Source organism: Helicoverpa zea, chromosome 21, assembly GCF_022581195.2.
Source record: "Helicoverpa zea isolate HzStark_Cry1AcR chromosome 21, ilHelZeax1.1, whole genome shotgun sequence".
Classification (NCBI taxonomy): Eukaryota; Metazoa; Arthropoda; class Insecta; order Lepidoptera; family Noctuidae; genus Helicoverpa; species Helicoverpa zea.
Window position 1 is genome coordinate 7,857,845 of NC_061472.1, and position 19,330 is coordinate 7,877,174.

The 19,330-nt window shown below is 42.2% G+C and overlaps 3 protein-coding genes and 1 long non-coding RNA gene across 8 annotated transcripts; 2 read left to right on the plus strand and 2 right to left on the minus strand.

Moving 5' to 3' along the window:
* Positions 1-1,433: 1,433 nt before the first annotated feature.
* On the plus strand, positions 1,434-2,967 carry LOC124640680. Its single transcript, XM_047178566.1, has one exon. It carries the CDS (start codon positions 1,798-1,800, stop codon positions 2,953-2,955), a length of 1,158 nt encoding a protein of 385 aa, XP_047034522.1. The 5' UTR covers positions 1,434-1,797; the 3' UTR covers positions 2,956-2,967.
* Positions 2,968-3,095: 128 nt separating this feature from the next.
* LOC124640679 (putative histone-lysine N-methyltransferase 1) lies at positions 3,096-11,410 on the minus strand. 5 transcript variants are annotated; one of them, XM_047178563.1, is made up of 3 exons: positions 10,130-11,410; positions 7,024-7,524; positions 3,096-3,580 (listed from the first exon to the last, which is right to left on the minus strand). In XM_047178563.1, the coding sequence occupies exons 1-3, from the start codon at positions 11,106-11,108 to the stop codon at positions 3,573-3,575; spliced, it is 1,488 nt and encodes a 495-aa protein (XP_047034519.1). In that variant the 5' UTR covers positions 11,109-11,410; the 3' UTR covers positions 3,096-3,572. The 5 variants fall into 5 exon arrangements, with proteins under 5 accessions (XP_047034519.1, XP_047034517.1, XP_047034518.1 ...); XM_047178561.1 differs by having other exon boundaries at positions 3,096-3,475; positions 7,009-7,524; XM_047178562.1 differs by having other exon boundaries at positions 7,009-7,524.
* Positions 11,411-11,914: 504 nt separating this feature from the next.
* Positions 11,915-13,715, plus strand: LOC124641046. The gene is made up of 2 exons (XM_047179053.1): positions 11,915-13,393; positions 13,671-13,715. Exons 1-2 carry the CDS (start codon positions 11,915-11,917, stop codon positions 13,713-13,715), a joined length of 1,524 nt encoding a protein of 507 aa, XP_047035009.1.
* A 79-nt stretch (positions 13,716-13,794) lies between these two features.
* Positions 13,795-15,315, minus strand: LOC124640682. The gene is made up of 3 exons (XR_006985580.1): positions 15,048-15,315; positions 14,697-14,841; positions 13,795-14,608 (listed from the first exon to the last, which is right to left on the minus strand). It is a non-coding gene; the product is annotated as an uncharacterized LOC124640682 (long non-coding RNA).
* Positions 15,316-19,330: the final 4,015 nt, after the last annotated feature.

Here is a 19,330-nt window from a genome sequence, read left to right on the forward strand (position 1 = left end):
TTTTTAAGAAAATCGTGTATTCGTTCAAAGTTTCTAAATACCTGATCGTTGATATGTCCTTAATTAATACCTATTATTAATTTCCGCACTGATTTGTGAACCTATCGATCTGCCAGCCTAAATTAAAATCTTAAATCAAATCAAATACAGTCAAAAAAGTGTGCTCTTACTTTTTGATTTGCTCTTTGCTAAAAAGTAATATATCATCGTTTATTGTCTAGTTGAACGGTTTAAGCTTTGAAATACTATTATTTTTCGGAATAATGCTTGCATGTTTAATTTCATCATATTGCAAGAATTTAATTAAATTGCTTTATGGTCACAATCTAAATTGGCGACAATATTAAAAAATGACTGACAGATGATTTATGCTTGAATATAAATTAAAGAAAGGTTTATTTCATAAAAATAGAAAATAAATACATTTCAGTCAGTCATAGCCCCAGGCGTAATTTTACATCATAGAAAAAGAAAATGAGCAATAAGAAAAAAATAAAAAAATTGTACATTACTTACATTATTTGGTCGAGACCCTAGTGAACACCCTTCAATTTCCTATATTTTTGTATCCTGACACAGCGCATTTCGCACAGTTCTAGGTTATTACACAGGTTGGAAAAAAAGAGAGTGAGAGATACAAAGAATAGTTTCGAAGAAGCATCTCGTCTAAATAACGTAGGTAGACAAAGTGCATACTCCCAACGCTTGGGGTTTAATTCACCTCTGACTCTCACCTGTGGGACCATTATTTTTCATTTAAAATGTGAGTCGGACATCTTATTTTTATGGCTTCCTACTGTGGCTTGTACTTGGACTTACATTTCTAATGGTACATTTATGATGCAATAAATTTATAGACTGTAGTACTTGATATTTGAAACATGAGGGACAAACTTTAAGTGGTATTCTGGCTATCTAGTTGTATTAGGAAAAGGTAAGAAAAAGAGAATCAGAAATGTTATATTTTTATATGTATTCAATAGAGAGCATTTGCACTGATTATTTCTGAAGGAAAGCAACAACAGCCCAGAATCATTATCAAAGTTGCCACGTAGGTAACTCATCATCTCAATTTTCTCAACCGAGTTACCTATGTATAATTTCTGGCTTATGACTGTCAAATACGTTCAAATGACAAAAAGGCCAATTTTACGTACCTTCCAAACCACATAAAACTTGTCATGACGAAATAGTCATCCATCCACGGACCGACGGTGCTGCTTAATTGCTCCTTAATTATAATGCTTTTAGTCTTATGTATTTGTATATTTTCTCAATGTCCCCAAACAGTCTAACACACCAATTTAAAAGGCTCTGAAATAAACATATCCTCGTTGCAGTATGAACAGTTACAAATCCGATTCAGTCAGCGTACATTTTTTAAATTCTGAGCTTAGCCCGGCCACGGCTTACCGCTAGATGAATTCTGACGTTTGACGTCTGTCGGTGTGGATCGTGTGTCATACCTTTTTGTAAATAATAAACTGCAAACAACGTAATCAGCTTAAATACTAACTTTATTGCGTACACAGTGCAAAGCTAAGTGACATACATTGAAGTCGGCAGTAAGTTTAGTGCATAAGGGCTTCATTTCAACAAAAACTGTACAGCCAGTGACTAGACGTATTTAATTTCTACCCTCTATCTAAAAAGTGTTGTTGACATCGGGGATATTCTCGTCACTCCAAACTTCACTTTGACAGGAGGAAGATATTTTCGTTATCGCTATCGATCGATATCGGGCCAGTGGCGCCATCTAGCGATCCTGCACTGAACTTTTACTCTTCGCCTACTGCTATGCCGGGTGTCCAGTGCGCAGCTTGCAAGCTCTTCGCATCGGCGATAGAGGGCGCCAAGTGTGGTAGCAGTAAGTGTCGGCGACTATACCATCGAGGATGCGTTGGCCTTAAATCGGATGCAGCTGTCCCAGCATCCTGGCGCTGCCCCGAATGTAAGAAGAACGTGGTCAGGGATAACAGAGCAGATACACCGGTCAGGGGTTCGGCTGGCTTGGCAGGGGGGCCTGCAAGCCAGACTTGCTCAGTGGCTCGTATCACTGGTGAGTTGGATCCCAGCTGCTCCAGCCTAGCTCCAGTGGTCTGCGAACAACAACACACTAGCCCGTCGTCTGCTTCTTCGCCGCTACATAGGGGCGCCTCCATAGCTGACTCCGCGGCACGGGAAATTTCTCCCATCGCAGGCTCTGACTTGGGTCTGCTCATGGATGAGTTGAGGGCGATGCGTGCGGAGATACAAGAGTTCCGCAAGGAGATGGAGCTGGAGATGGCGCAGCTTGTATCAGCAATGAGTAACTGCAATGGGCGCATCGATGGCCTCGAAGCCAGAATAAGCGCAATGGAACAACGGGCTGCTACGGGTCGTTCGTCGGCGGATGAGGTTGTGGAGGAGTTGAGGCGCGAGCTAAATGATAGGGATCAGGACCTATTGGCAAATGATGTGGAGATAACCAACATTCCGGAGGCTGCTTCTGATCACCCTATCCACATTGCAAAAGCTGTAGGCCTTAAGTTAGGGGTGCAACTAGAGGAGCGCGACATCATCAGCGCGGAGCGGGTCGGCGGCAAGCAGCTTAACGCCACTAGCTCCGCTGGTCCGGCGGTAACGCGGCCGCGCGCCGTGGTGGTGCGCCTGGCGCGCCGCGAGCTGCGCGACGCGCTGCTGGCGAGCGCGCGCGTGCGGCGCGGGGCGACCACCGCCGACCTCGACATGCCCGGCCCGCCACAGCGCTTCTTCATCAACGAGCGCCTCACCAAGACAAATCGCCGGTTGTTTCGGATGGCCCGGGATGCTGCTCGCCTCCACAATTGGAGATTTGTGTGGACTAAGCGCGGGCGCATACTTGTCAGGCGGAGTCCGGATGACTCCACTCATAGAATCCGCACTGATGAAGACATTGCACGGATCGTTGGTTCTGTCAATAATGAAACAAGTTGATCACTCTTCTTATTTTGTATTATTGTTTGTTTATTGTAGGAGCCCTAACGGGACTTCATAAATAAAACGTTATGCGGACTGTATTACATAGGCTTTTAATGCCGTTAAAATTACAATATCAACAAGAATACAGGTGTGCCCGTGGTCAAGCGCGTCGCGGAGAGAAGTGAAGGGAGCGCGGCCGCGGGCTCGCCAGCCGGGGCAGCCCCCGCCCCGGCCTCCGCAGCACTCCCTTCGGTCGCCATCGCGGTTGCTCGCTGAGGTGCGCCGACATACTCCCCGGGTTGAAGGATGCTCTTCAAAAGTCTTCGATAGGGAGCGGGCAGATGCAGTTGAAGGCACGACGAATGGTGCCCCTCCTCGTCTTCAGCTCAGCCACCCGCGTGACTCCGTCGACGCCGGGATAGGTCTTAGTGACCCGACCCAGGGACCAGAGCAGCGGTGGCGTCGTCTTGTCCTTGATCAGGACTAAGGACCCTGGTGTCACTTCGCCTCTGGAATTTAACCACTTTGACTTGGCCTGCAGCAGAGAAGTGTACTCATTATGGAAGCGTCCCCAGAAGTGCTGTCTGATGTACTGGATCCTCTTCCAGCGATCCAGGCTCGTGATGTTGGCATCAGTCACCTGAGAGCATGGTACAGATAAGAGCGGTCGTCCAATTAGGAAATGAGATGGTGTGAGTGCTGAATAATCGTTAGGGTCCGAAGAAAGAGGTGTAAGAGGGCGTGAATTCAACACTGCCTCTATGTGAGTGAGACAAGTCGACAGTTCCTCAAAAGTGAAGTGTGTAAGACTAAGCAATCTTTTCAGGTGGTGCTTACAAGATTTAACAGCAGCTTCAGCAAGTGAATTAAAATGAGGGCTGTATGCAGGCGTGAAAATAAATTCGATTCCCTCCTGCGCCATTTCCGATGCAACATTTGATGCGTTAAGAAATTTGGTCATTTCATTAGACGCGCCTACGAAGTTAGTCCCGTTATCGGACGTGATGCTTCGGGGCTTGCCTCGACGCGCCACGAAACGATTTAGAGCGGCCATGTAAGCCTCCGTGGTGAGGTCTGTGACGAGCTCCAAATGTACTGCTTTTACTGCCGAACAAACAAAGATGCACATGTAGGCCTTTGTTAGTTTGCAACCACGTCCTTTGCGGTCGGCTATCAATACAGGCCCGGCATAGTCAACATAAGAATTTAAAAAAGGAAACTCAAAATTAGTTCTAGATGATGGTAGTTGACCCATCACAGGCTGCACATTTTGAGCTTTATGCCTGTAACATTTAAGACATTTACTCACAATAAATCTAGACAAGCTTCTACCACCTAGCGGCCAATAAGATTGTCGAATGTGCGACAGTAACAGCTGTGGACCAGCATGAGCAAGCTTTAAATGTTGCATTTGAAAAATAAGTTTGGTAAGAATGTGCTTACTGCATAAAAGAATGGGGTGCCTCACGTTGAAGTCATAGGGGGAGTTATCAAGCCTCCCGCCTACGCGAATAAGTCCGTGATTATCAATGAAAGGCGTCAAAGGAAGTAATCTACTTTTGCGTGGCAATTTTTGTTTGATTTTTAAAAGTTTATATTCTTCAGGGAACATTTGTTGCTGTGAGAATTTAATAATTGCATTTAATGAATTTTCTAGTTCTAACAATGAAAGATTGCCACACAACTTATTGTTTTTGTGTTTTAAATTGTAAATAAACCTTTGTATATATGTAAATATTCTTTGAATTTTAGTTAGGCTAGAATACTTTAATAGCAAGTTATGAATGAAAGATGAATGAGAGGTTACGTCTGTGTGATGAACATTATGTGAATGATCGTTACTATTAATATTAAAATGAGTCACTACTTCCGGCAAATCATGCTTCTCAGTGTTTGGCATTGTGGGCCATTCACTTTCATTATGTAATAAAAAAGAAGGTCCGGACCACCACAGAGGTGTTTCCTTAATAATATCGGCCCGGAGACCACGAGAAACAAGATCAGCCGGGTTGTCCTTCGACGGTACGTAGCTCCAGGTATGACCACATGTGCTCTCTTGTATCTCATTTACTCTATTTCTAACAAAAGGTTTTAACTGGTTAGAAGGAGTAGAGAGCCAACCCAAAACTATAGTGGAGTCACACCAGAATCTACACTTGGAAATGGGGATGGTGAGAGATTCCTGAACCCTAGTACACAGCCTTGCACCCAACAACGCTCCACAAAGTTCAAGCCTCGGGATGGTAGTAGGTTTAATGGGCGCAACACGGTTTCTGGAAACTAGAAGTTGTACACCTGTGGCTCCAACACTATTACATGACCGAATGTACACACAAGCGCCGTATGCCTTTTCGGATGCGTCGGTAAAAACATGTACTTCGTGTGCAATGGAGTCTTCATGCAAAACGCAACGAGGAATCTTTAAATAATTTAACGCCGTTATTGTGCTCTCAAACAAAGACCAAGCGTCCCTTACCTCGAGCGATACTGCATCATCCCAGTCGTATTTATTCAGCCAAAGACGCTGCATTAGTATTTTCGCCTCGACAACGCACGGACCTACGAGGCCCAGTGGGTCGAAAATCTGACTGATAACAGAGAGGATGTGACGTTTAGTGACTTTATTAGCAGACGTTATATTTATTGTGTAAGTGAGTGAATCAGAGTCACAAACCCAATTAAGCCCTAGGGTTTTAGATTGAGCTGGGTTGAGACCATGCTCAGAAAATTGAAGAGTGTTATTATCATTGTTATTTACTACTTCTGAATTAATTTGTTTTAAAATTTCTACGTTATTTGAACGCCATTTGCGTAAGTTAAATGTAGCCGATGAAAGAACTGATCTTACTGCTTTTGTTATATCTACAGTGTCAGATATGGTGCTCCCGCCACTTAAATAATCGTCGACGTAGAAGTCGCGCTGTATGGCTCTCTTTACCCGATTATCCTCAGTGTTATCGGCCAAACTTACCAAACATTTGGTGGCTAAATAAGGAGCAGACGCAGTACCGTAGGTCACTGTATTTAATGTGTAAGATCTGAGAGGTTCTGATGGATCAAAACGAAAAACAATTTTTTGAAGAGAGCGCTGGTCTGGACTGAGCTGGATACCTCTATACATCTTCTCTACGTCACCTGAGACCACGTACTTGTGCTGACGAAAACGTGTTAAAATGGAAAACAGATCGTCTTGCACTACCGGACCGACCATCTGAATGTCGTTAAGCGACACTCCCGTACTTGTAGGGGCTGATGCGTCGAAGACTACGCGTAGTTTAGTAGTGGTGCTAGAATCCCTAATGACTCCATGATGTGGAATGAAATATTTTGTCTTGGAATTTTCAGGTGAAGGAGTACAGCCCGTGTCTAATGTCATATGACCTAAGCGCTCGTACTCACGCAAGAAATCATTATATTTACTGTGAAAGGAAGGATCATGCTTAAATCGCCGCTCAAGGGAAAGGAAACGATTCCTAGCATTAACATAAGAATGTCCTAGCGAGCTTGGATCTTCCTTAAAAGGCATTTTAACAACAAACGCGCCATCACTATTACGGACGGTAGTTTCTGCAAAATGTTGTTCACACATTCTCTCTTCAAGAGAGAGCGAATGCTTAGATGAGACTTGGTCAAGCTCCCAAAATTGAGTTAAGTCGGGAGTGACGCTGGAATGATGGCAAAAGTGAGTAGACGCAGAGGAAAGAAAACTAGATTGATGCGAAATACTACCAGATACAAGCCATCCAAATTTAGTTTCGCACAATTTAGGTAGATTTTTTCCTAAGTCTATCGTGTTTGACCCTATGACATTCCAAAATACTTCAGCCCCTACTAGAATGTCGACAGCCGACGGAACGTTAAAGTTCGGGTCTGCCAATGTAAGGCCTGAAGGTATGGATAAATGTTTAACATTTACAAACGAAGATGGTAGGACCTTTGTGATCTCAGGTAGAACGTGGCAATCGATGTCTACAGTAAAGGCACAGCATAAAGACTCTATAGAAAGGTGACAAGACTGTGTACTGGTGGAAACATGATTGTTAATACCCGTTACCTTGGTGCTCATACCGCGTTGTGACAAACCCAGTTGCTCCGCTAAACTCTGCGTGATAAAGTTGGCCGTACTGCCGTTGTCCAGCAGTAGGCGCGCAGTAAACTTCTTACCCGTCGCACTGGTCACTTTCGCCAAAGCTGTGGACAGGAAAACATGCGAAGAAGTAGCAAGCTGCATAGAATTAGCTGAAAGCGCAACATCTGAAGTAGTTGGCGATACAGAAAGAAGTGCAGAAGGCAGAGGATTAGAAAGTGGTTTGGGTTCACTAGCTTCTAAATGCAAAAGCGTATTGTGCTTAAGTTTGCAGTATCTGCAATTTGAAAACTTACAGTTATTAGCAGAATGCCCAATACGTAAGCAATTGAGACAAACAGTTAAGTCTTTTGCCTTTTGTATGCGATTTTCTATAGATAAGCTTCTAAAAGATTCACATTTATATAAAGTATGTACTTGGGAGCAAAGTGGACATTTATTATTGTTTTTATGAGAATTATTATTTGATTTATTTGAGTGTTTTTGTTTAGATGAATTTGTTTATCTTTTATTTATTTTCAAGCATATAATTTACATTTTTAAATATTAAATATAAAAATAAAAAACATTTAAAAATATAAAAAATAGGTTGCCACCGATATCGGGCACAGGGTCCAAGGTACCGGTGGTTAGGGTCCCAGAGACAGAAACCTCCTCACAATACGTGCCGTATCAAGGAGTACTGCCTTCTGAATCAGTCCCTTGATCCAGCCGCCCAACGAGAGCCTCCTGAGGTGTTCGTCGAGGCTCTTGGCTATTAAACCATTGGCCGTAACGACAATCGGCACAACAACAGCCGTGTCGACACTCCACATGGCGACAACCTCGTGCGCTAAGTCGAGATACTTTATTTGTTTCTCTTTCTCAGCTTTCACAAGGTTCTCATCATGCGGAACGGCGACATCGACTATCATCGCGCGGCGCGCTGATCGATCTATCACCACAATATCAGGCTTATTGGCTACAATAGTCCTGTCAGTGATGATAGATCGATCCCAGTACAACGTGATATGGTCCTTTTCGAGAACTGGGTCGGGCGCATACTTGTAGTACGGTACCTCAAGGTCTACAAGGTTATATTGCAGAGCAAGCTGCTGGTGGATAATCTTGGCCACTTGGTTATGTCTGTGCAAATATTCACCATTAGCCAAACGAGAACAACCAGATATAATATGTCTGATAGACTCACCCGGATGGTGACATGCCCGACATATGTCAACCGTCCCGTCTTTCACGATATATCTCCGGTAGTTATTCGTAAGGATAACTTCGTCCATAATTGCACATACAAACCCTTCGGTTTCTCCAAACAAGTCACCGAAGCGTAGCCAAGATACGGACGCATTGAAGTCTACATCGGGGCCATGAAGAGCCCCGAAGAAGCGTCCGTGTAGCTGTTTGCTCTGCCATACCTCCTTGCGATCATGGGTAGTTAGTACCACAGGTCTGCGCCAGTTCTCATTTGCCAACGATAGCGGGGTGAGTCCTTTGTCCACTGCTACCATATCACGATGCATACCCACGTCGCTTTTGAGAAGATATTCTCTGAGACTGCACACCTCACGGTTGTGGAGCGTCTTTGCATTTAAAAAGCCTCGGCCTCCACATTTCCGTGGGATGTACAGTCTCATCACCGACGATCGTGGGTGATGCATTCGTTCTGCGGTCAGCAGTGTGCGGACTCTCCTATCCAAGGCATCCAATTCAGTTTGAGTCCATTTGAGTATGCCGAAGGAGTACATCAGGACTGGCATGACCCAACCATTATAGGCGCGAACCTTGTTGCCGCCTGATAAGGAACTTTTTAGGACCTTATTCAGGCGGCCAAAGAAACGCTCCCGTAATGACTGTTTCATGACAGCCACATTGATGCCTAACCCCTCCGCCATACCCAAGTATTTATATGTATCGTTTGCGGAGAGTGATCTCAGGTTTATGGAATCTGAGAGTTGTACTCCCTCAGATTCCACAATTCCCCCTCGCTTTACATGCATGACTGCACATTTGTCCACACCGAACTCCATCCTGATGCAACTACTGAAATTTTCAGTGATCTTCAGTAGCTTCATCAGCTGCAGTTCTGTAGTGGCAAACAGTTTCAGATCATCCATATAAAGCAAATGGGATATAACCTGACCCCCTCTCCGCAAAGGATAGCCCAGCCCCGAACCCTCTAGCAATGTGCTCAAAGGGTTCAAGGCCAGGCAAAACCAAAGTGGACTCAAACTGTCACCCTGGAATATTCCCCGCTCGATCTTAATAGGATCGCCGGTCCCTTCAATTTGTCTACATCCTGGATAGTGAAGAACCGTTCTCCATTGCTCCATACATGACGCAAGAAAGGCGCGTAGAGTTGTATTTATTTTATACAACTCCAGTACCCTCCTAAGCCATGCATGGGGGACCGAGTCGTAGGCCTTCTTATAGTCTATCCAACATGTCGACAAATTCTTTCGGGATCGTCGAACCTGTTGGCTGATGACCATATCAGTGAGGAGCAGCTCCTTAGTAGCACGGGACCCCTTCTTACATCCATTTTGAGAAACTGACATAATTGAATATTTTTCAATATGTTGGTTTATTTTTAATCTCAAAATAGATGTAAGAAGTTTATAGACCGTCGGTAAACAAGTGATCGGTCTATAATTTTTGGGTTCCGCGGTACTGCCTGATTTATGGAGCAGATGGGTAACTCCTGTTGTTAGAAACTGTGGGAGCGACCCGGCTTCTAAGGATGACTGAAACTGTGATGCTAAACAGGGGTGTGAACTTTGCAGCCACTTTAACCAGAAATTGTGCAGTCCATCCGGTCCTGGTGATTTCCAGTTTTGCATCGGACGAACTGCACAGGCTACGTCGGAGGAGGTAATATTGACCTCCTCCATTTCTGGTATTTGTTCACACTTCCGTTCAACATCACGTGTCCAGTCACCCTCCTCGTGAAATACGGGCGTCGACCAGAGGTTGCGCCAAAACGTGTTTGTGGCACCATCATCCGGCCGGCTCCCGTCCATCACGTATTGCTCAGGTCGCTCCCAAGTTCTATATACCCATCTTTGATCACTCTGGAACATACGATTCTGGGTGTAACGTTAGATGAATTATTATTATGTTTATTTAAATTAGTGTTACTATTCAAGGCCACAATATTACTATCCTGAAAGTTACATTCCACAGATTCCAACCAGTCTGCTTTCCTGTTTAGAAAAGAACAAAATTGAGTAGTTGTTGGATAACCTACTATGTTGTTATTCCTGTATTCCTCCCATTCACGACTTGTGATTAAATCTAGCTTTTTGACCATGACAAAAATGATGATGTCATCCCAATGCTGAGTAGGCCTTTTTAAATTTGCTAGTGCCCGAATATTTTTATTAATGACGTCAACAAGATTTCTAATGGAAACACTAGACTCCTTATTTATTGACTTAACATCAAAGAATAAAGCTTGCAAATGATTGGCCACAAGCAGGTACTCATTGTTATACCGCTCACACAACAAGTCCCAAGCAATCTTATAATGATCACTACTAAATTCTATATTTTTAATTAAAGAGGCTGCAGTACCTTGTAAAGAAGCACGCAAGTAATGGAACTTATTTATGTTGCTTATGCTAGCGTTATTGTGAATCAATGACGTAAACGTGTCCCGGAACTCGAGCCAGCATTGGTAGTTCCCGTCAAAGTGAGGCAAATCAATTTTTGGCAAACGAACGAAGCTATTAGAAACATGTGCACCTGAGTCAGCATCTTTGAAGCCCGCCTCAGAACCAGCACCGTTGACCGAAGAACCGAGCAGGCTGCGCGTGAGTGCCACCAGATTGAAGAACTGGCGGTCAAACTCCTCACGCTCCACGAACGCTGTCTCAGCATCATCGGCAAGCATTTCGATTTCTGTCTGCAATTCATCAAATTGGCTATGTAAGGAATCGAACTTATTAAAACGTTCCTGCAGGTCTAATCGTTGCATCTCAGATATATGTGCACTACTTTTAACTAAATTTAGATAGTTGCTGTAAATCGTAAGCTTTGATTTTAATGAACTACGTTTTCTAAGTAAAGTCTTTAAAGCGTCTGCCATTTTGAAGTGCAATTAACAAAGCAAAAAACCACGTGTTTAACTGCAGTAAGGCGATAGATACCACTAATGAGCTTCTTATAGAAAAAACAGCTGCGCGCAAACAAAAGGGACCGGTTCTAATTACTGAGATCGGTCAAGGTTACGTTAACACCTGTGTGGCGTGAGTGGCGTGCGCGCACAAGTGTTACTACAAATTATGCAATTATGAAGAAGCGTCGAAATAAACACTGCGTTAAAGCACTATTGACAATAAATCACTTGTGAAGGGGGAAATGTACTTGCTCAACGAAATAAATGGGAAAAAACGACTCATATCAGTAACTTTTTGTCTCATATCAGTGGAAGGGAAAATATGCGTCTAAACTATACATATCGGGGGTTTTACACGTTGGCTGGCGCGCATGTTAAGTCGCAATTGACACTTATTTATATATCAATTTACATCCTACACATTATTACTACATACACGAACTATATACAAAACATTTACATTTTTCCACGCTTCCCATATAAATTACCATACCTTACTCAATGTATTTGTCCACACTCATTACATACAACATCACTTTATATAAACAATATTTACATTATAAAACAACAATACAATACTACAACTCACTACATACAACTTTACACAAATAATATTTACATTATATACAACATTTTTCAAATTTTATTTACATTTACAACTACAATACTACAACATTGTTACTATTTGATTACAAATGATTACAAATAAACGTATTAGGTTTGGTCTATTGAATGCAGGCTCCCTGGGGACTAACCAGGACGAGTTTTTGGTCGCAATGGGCAATCATTCAGTGGACATAATGGCTGTCAACGAAACCTGGTTGCGCAAAGGTGAAGATGACCGGGCGCCTAGTGTACCTGGTTATAAACTCAAGCACATCCCGCGACCATTGTCTATACGCGGGGGACGCGGCGGAGGGGTCGCCTTTTATATCAGAAATGGAATACCTGCACGTGTCAGAGCACACCCTGAACACCCTAATGTCGAACAGCTATGGTTAACTCTCACCGTAAATAAAAACAAACTTCTCATTGGCACGGCATATCGCCCACCATGGTTGGAGCTGGAGACTTTTCTCGACGGACTGACATCAAGCATTGGTAGTCTGGCCCCTTTCGATAATCTAATACTATTAGGAGACTTCAATGTCAATATGTTGGACGTTAGTAACTCGAAATCCAGACAACTTGCAGATTTTCTCAGTTATCTCAACTTGACTCAAGTGGTCACAACTCCCACGCACTTAATAGGCAATAGTAGCTCGCTCATTGACGTAATCTGCACTGATGCTCCAATCCGCAATGTTGAGGTGAATCATATAAGTGAGCTTAGCCATCATGCATTTATCACTTGCGAGTCGGTCTTCAAGAAACCTAAATGCCGACCTAGATCAGTGGTTTATCGCCCTCTCAAGGACATTCTGCAGGATTACTTCGACAGCGATTTAAAAAGTATACCTTGGTCTACAGTGAGTGACATGAAAGATGTTGATTCAATGGTGCAAACTTTCAACTCATTTGTTATTCAATTGTTCGACCTCCATGCTCCCACTATATGTAGAACTTTTAGATCCCGTCCCACTCCATGGATCACTGATAACATCAGATTAATATCGAAGCTGAGAGATGAGGCCAGGGACAAATTTCGTAATTCAAAGCTACCTGAACATAGGACTAATTACCTGGACCTTAAGCATCTAGCCATCACGGCACTGGCTAACGAGAAGACCGCTTATTTCGCTAGTAGCATTAATAATAATATCAGGGACCCTAAATTGTTATGGCGCAATTTAAAAGCAGATGTGTTGCCTGACCACAAACATAGACTTCTACCGGAATACTTTGATAACCCGGACGAAATCAATGCGGCGTTTCTAGATGTTCCCGGTGATTGTAGTCTTAATGATTCGCAGTCATATTTCTTTGAGTCGCATAGGTTCAGCGATGCTACTTTCACCTTGACAGCAACCACTTCCGAAGCAATCCTCAAGATAATTAGAAGCCTAGGGTCTAACGCACAGGGAGTTGATGGCATCAGTCTCGACATGATAAACCTCACATTACCAACTACCTTGCAAGCCATCACAGATATCATAAATTGTTCAATCATTACACACACATTCCCTGAACTCTGGCGATGCGCTATTGTGCGACCGATCCCTAAAATTAACAACCCAAATAACACAAAGGACCTAAGGCCAATCAGTATACTGCCCTGCCTTTCTAAGATACTGGAACGCGTAGTGCACTCGCAGGTCATTGAGTACCTTGAAGCTAATAAAATTCTTCCGGACCTACAATCGGGCTTTAGGCAGGGCAGAGGTACTGCAACGGCTCTGGCCGACGTAGTGGGGAATATTCTTGAGGCACGTGACAGGGGGGAGGGTACAATTTTGGCTCTGTTAGATTTTTCCCGCGCTTTTGATGCAATTAACACCGCTCTACTTCTGTCAAAGTTAGCTTTCTATGGTTTCGATAAGAATACGGTGGAGTGGTTTAAAAGCTATCTTTCGGGCCGATTTCAATTTGTAGAGATGCAAAGAGAGGATGGGTCCAGAGTATCATCCTCCCCCCTAAGCGTGTCCAGGGGCGTTCCCCAGGGATCGATTTTGGGGCCCTTGCTTTACATCTTATACAGTGCGGATATTGTAAAGTCTTTCACCCATTGCAAATATCACATGTACGCTGACGATATACAGCTGTACTTGTCGTTCAAGGTCGATGAAACATCGGAGGCGGTGCAGAAAATCAATGAGGATTTGCATAGGGTGGTTGTATGGTCGGAGATGAACTCACTGGTCCTTAACCCGCTCAAATCTAAATTTATGATTCTGGGTTCCAGAAACCAAGTTCTAGCTATTCAGTCAGCTAACCCTGAGATAGTGATCATGGGAGAGAGAATCGAGAGGGTTGAGCAAGCATGCAATCTGGGCCTGACTATGGACCCGGAGCTACGCTTCGAGTCACACATAACAAGAATCCTAGGAAGTTGTTTTTATAGGCTAAAGGTATTATATGGTATACGGAAATATTTGAGCATTCCTTTGCGCAAACAACTTGTTGACAGCCTCGTCCTATCGAAGTTAAACTATTGTGATATAGTGTATGGTCCATGTCTTCTCTCTAGAACCGAGCGCGTTATCCAACGTATTCAAAATGCCTGTGTTCGTTATTGTATAAATATTCCACGTAGAAGTCATGTTACCCCATACATTAATGAACTAAAACTATTAAAGATGGCTGCCAGGAGAAAACTTCATTTGGCCAATCTGTTGTTTGGTACTGTTAGGGCTCAAACACCAGAATATCTTTTCAAAAAGCTGACCTGGAAACAAAGCCAGATAAAGCATGGTCTTCGCTCCATAGTGTGTCCGCTGACCGTTCCCACGCATCGCACTACGGCTTTCAGAGGATGCTTCAAGTTTGCAGCCACGCGCTGCTGGAATGATCTCCCTCCCCCATTTCGATGCCTGAAAACAAAACATTCTTTTAAAACAAAGCTCAAAAATCTGTTATTACAAGAACAAATTAGTTTTAATCCATAATATTATTCCATACCTCAGGTTTCATGGCACACATGCTTTGGTTTGGGGATCACTTCCTGCGGTGTGGGCTGCTTTTGAATCATTCTCTTCGGTATGGAGGAGCATCTGCTCTGGTCAAACTTTTTTCCTCATCTCTCTGTCATTTCCTCTATTTTTGTCTGCAATTTTAATTCAAAGTTTATTTCAATTCTTTAATTTTGTAATCACAATTTATATTCAATTCAATGGTAAGTATGTCAATTTCTAGATTAGTATTTGTGTCAGTCCTATTTTATAACTTTATATGTACAAATATTCATTTATAATTCAAGGAAGTGGCGTGCCTAGGCATAAAAAAGAAAAATATACAATAATTGTCACTTACCTACGCCATCCTGGTAGCAGGATTACGATCGACCTGCATACTCGTTCACACTTAATACGTTATTTTATTTTATTTTTCTTTCATAACACCATTTCAGACACTCATTTCCACAATTTGAACACAATGATGCCTTGCATAATAATTGTTGATAAGCACTCGTCGCCATTACGTAATTCGTAAATAGTTTGCATTGTGTGTGTATGGTCATTGGTGAACGGCTTTGACCATAGCTAATTATAGAATTTTGTGAAGCACGTCAAGTGTCACTTCCATTCACATTTGTTCAGAATGTTGTTATGTTAGTTAGTTTTTTCTATTTATATTTAGTATGTTTTTATAGCAGTATATTATATTTTATAAATATATATTACACACTTAGTATGTATATACTTAGTTAAGGTTACACACCGATTGACGTCACATGTTAGTGTTGGCCATCGCTGAAAACCAGCGCCGCAACTCTGTCTCGCATAGGGTCGCTGCATATGCTGAGCGAGGGCCATTTCGCGTGATCGTGACGCATATTTTCCTTTTCCCATTCTCTTTTTTTTTTTCTTTTTCATTCCTGTTTTGTTTTATTTTTGTGAGCTTTTATATGTATTCGTTTTTGTGTGTGCGTCACGAACGCGAATAAACGTTTTGATTTGATTTGATTTGATTTGATTTGAAATAATGTGAGCTAAAAAAGGTTAAAGGATTTTGAGGCAAGTGCTGTAAAATGGTTTACTGGAATATCATATTATTTTAAATGTAGTCAAAGTGTTGGCGATTTTCGTAGTTTATTTGGATTCCTGTTTTAGTGAATATTATAAGTTTAATAATGATGAGTTTTTCAGGAAGCACATAGAAATGTGTTGTGTTTGTAAGTTGTATTTTAGTTAGTTGGCATACATTCTGGGGAAACGGGAGATAAAGCCAACTGTGGTATATAGTACTTGTGGTTTCGCCAAAATACCTCTTAAATATTACTGCTAGTTTGAAAATCAATACTAATAAATATTCCGTCAATACGAATCCGCATCGAGAACTACGGTAAAGTTTAAGCAACAATATTATTCCTTAAGTTGGACTAAGTAAAGCGTTACTTAGAGCCAAGTTATTAAAGAGGGAGGCAGTCAAAGCGAAACTGATCGCTATAATAACGTGTCAGTACTAAAGATAGATAGGACTTATTAAGTAGAGAGGTCTTTATTTTTATCTATATCTATACATATAATAAATCTGTAAAAAAACTGTGTCTGTACATTGAATATATTAAAGAAATAATAATTGGGTGGGGTTTAGAAACAGTAATGGAGCACAAATCCAAAAAAAAAATTCTGTCTGTATGTCTGTATGTCTGTTTGCTTGTACACGCTAATCTTACGAACTACTGAATGGATTTCAATGATTTTTTCTTTGTTGTGTCAGTATTAAGCCTGGTCAATATATAGGCTATAATTTATCTTCGAAACTTGAAGACCTGATGCAGAACACCAACAGACCAACAAAACTATAAGAGATACAAAAATGGTGTCATGGCAAAAATTGTTTCATGTGATGAGCATTTTCAGCTGAGATAATAAATTTGAAGATCTGGAACACCTGATGTGGAACCCCAAGAGCCCAGCTTCTCTGTACCATATACAGGCATGCCGTTTTAGCAAAAGTTGTTCAATTTGATAAGCACTTTCTATTGACTTATACAAATTGAAGATCTAAAACACCTCATGTGGAACTCCAGGGGCCCAGCTAGACTATAGCATATAGAGGTATGACGTTTTAGCAAAAGTTGTTCAATCTGATAAGCACTCTCTGTTGACTTATAAAAATTGAAGATGTAAAACACCTGATGTGGAAACCCAGGAGCCCAGCTAGACTATAGCTTATAAAGATATGACGTTCTAGCAAAAGTGGTTCAATCTGATAAGCACTCTCTATTTTGACGTATAAACATCGAAGATCTGGAACACCTGATGTGGAACTTCAAGAGCAATACTACACTGGAAATGTATAGAAATGAATGTTATGAAATAGGTATGGTGAATCAAAAAAAGTAATTAGTCCGTCTTTTAGATAACCCTAAAATAATGGACACGTATTTTTTCTTTTCTCCTTCTCACAAACAAATAATAACGAAGATATAACACGCTTGAATTTTGTGTTAAGTCACTGCTTAGTACAAATTTTACATACCTAGACGTGGCGTCACGAGCCCCCACTCTCCGAATTTTTTGCGTTATATATATCTCATTATTATTTTGTATGTCTCTTCCAGACCTCGGGACTACAGAGTTCCGAATTTTTGGGAGGCAAACGTGAGGCCAAAGCCAACACGGTGAAGCCCTTTTGAGACAACTTTAATGAAATGGTGACACAAAACCGACAATTATCCCTTTATACACTATAGAAATGAACCCAAGGACAATCCCCGGTGAACGTCGTTAAAAAAAAGACAATCTGTGCTATACCATTGCAAACTGTGGATGAATACTACTTGGGCTATTGTGATGGGATGCTAATGGACTAGGAATGGGGAAACTACGGGAACTATAGCTCCTGCCGATGACAATTTATTAGATACATGTAAAAATGGCAGGTGGAGACTCGCCAGCTCACTTACTGGGCCCCCGGGAATCTGTCACTGAATAGCAACAAAAGGGCAACAGGGACATGAGCGGCTGAAGTGTGAGGATACCTCGGCGGATTTTAAACGCAGATTACGCGCTCCCTGTGGGTCACTTACCACGAGGCACCTATCCTCCGAGCAGGGCTACTAACCCTGCTCAAGCGACTCCACTCTGGATGGTCAAGCCAAGCCAGAGGCGTGAGACCTACCCCCGTCATGGTTCACTCCGACCGGCCGGAGATGGGGGACAGTATACTCTCCCTGGAGAACTCAGTATATATGCCCCGCGGGGTCGCTACTCCCCGTCATCAGCCTCAGATATCCTGCGATGCTTATATCTCATTATTATTGTCGTTATTATCTCAAGAGCCTTTGTCCCAATTATGTTAGGGTCGACTTCCAGTCACGATGCAACTGAGTACCAGTGTTTTAAAAGGAGCGACTGCCTATTTGACCTCCACAACCCGGTTAACCGCTCAACCCCCAACACCCCTCGGTAAAACTGGTCGGACTTACTGGGTTCTGACTATCCATAACGACTGCCAAGAATGTTCAATGACAGCCGGAACCTACAGTTTAACATCCCCTCCAAATAACGGTCATTGGTATCCAAAATATACGTAGAAAGTACATACGAACTTAGAAAAGTTGCATTGGCAGGTACTTGCCAGACCTGGAATTAAAGACGCACGCTCATACTTGAGAGATTGGTTCTCTACCCACTAAACCACCACGACTTCCACTAAGTCATCACGACTTTGTCATCTCAGTAACATTTAATGTTTTTTTACGTAATAATACGTGTAATATTTTTGCCACACACAACTTAAATGCGGACTAATTAGAATCACTACTTTTATCCCTATGGGCACGTCTATTGCGGTTCAGTTCTCAGCGTTTTGTTTAGTCTGCTGTGCTTTTGCCGTTAAAGTACAAAAATTAAATATATGGAACATTTCTAATGGCTATGCGTATTCCGTTGTTTTCAAGTCAACGGGCCCTTAAAATTCAATATCAGACGATTCAGATCTTTGATTTTGCTGACCCCGTAGTCGCTGGCATAAGGGACAGGAACCGCGTACGAAGTCGCGGGCAGAAGCTAGTATTTAATAAGTATATACTGGCTGTTCTCCGCGGTTCCACCCGTATCTTTTAGCATCATCTGCTCTTTCCTAGCCTTTTACCAACTATATTTTAGTTGGCTTCCAGTATAACCGGATGCAGGACCTACCAGAGTTGTACGTGGAGTGACTGCCTGTTTGACTTCCTCAACCCAGTTACCCGGACAACCTGACTCCCTGTGGACATACTGCCGACGATAGTAGCGACTGCCAAAAATGTTTAAATGACAACCAGTTTATCGATGTTGTTTATTAGCACAGGATAATAATCATCCTACCTATGTAGTAAACCGAGTCAATTTAACTTAAATTGCTCCTGTGAAAGACAGACGGAGTAACTTTGACATTTATAACATTAAGTTCAGATTAAGAATATTTAATATTTGAAAATAACTTTCTATCTACCAAATTGAATATGCGTGCGGGACTAACCAAAATTCGACATGATAAAAATTTATGGATTTCTGTCTGTTATCATTAATTTTGTTGATGCTGACGAATTAGCCGTGATAGATTGTAATTTGAATAATGGTTTAATGCTATGCATACTAATC

What these genes read in the sequence shown, in the direction of transcription:
- LOC124641046 (XM_047179053.1), top strand. Translation starts at nt 11,915, where the DNA reads ATGGGCAATCATTCAGTGGACATAATGGCTGTCAACGAAACCTGGTTG. An exon ending in AACGCGTAGTGCACTCGCAG is followed by an intron (nt 13,394 to 13,670) that starts GTCATTGAGTAC and finishes TTCAATTTGTAG; the next exon opens with AGATGCAAAGAGAGGATGGG.
- LOC124640679 (XM_047178561.1), bottom strand. Translation starts at nt 11,108, where the DNA reads ATGGCAGACGCTTTAAAGACTTTACTTAGAAAACGTAGTTCATTAAAA. An exon ending in TTTAAATAAACATAATAATA is followed by an intron (nt 7,525 to 10,129) that starts ATTCATCTAACG and finishes AAAGATAAACAA; the next exon opens with ATTCATCTAAACAAAAACAC. An exon ending in ACTGGGTTTGTCACAACGCG is followed by an intron (nt 3,476 to 7,008) that starts GTATGAGCACCA and finishes TCTCTGCTGCAG; the next exon opens with GCCAAGTCAAAGTGGTTAAA.
- LOC124640680 (XM_047178566.1), top strand. Translation starts at nt 1,798, where the DNA reads ATGCCGGGTGTCCAGTGCGCAGCTTGCAAGCTCTTCGCATCGGCGATA.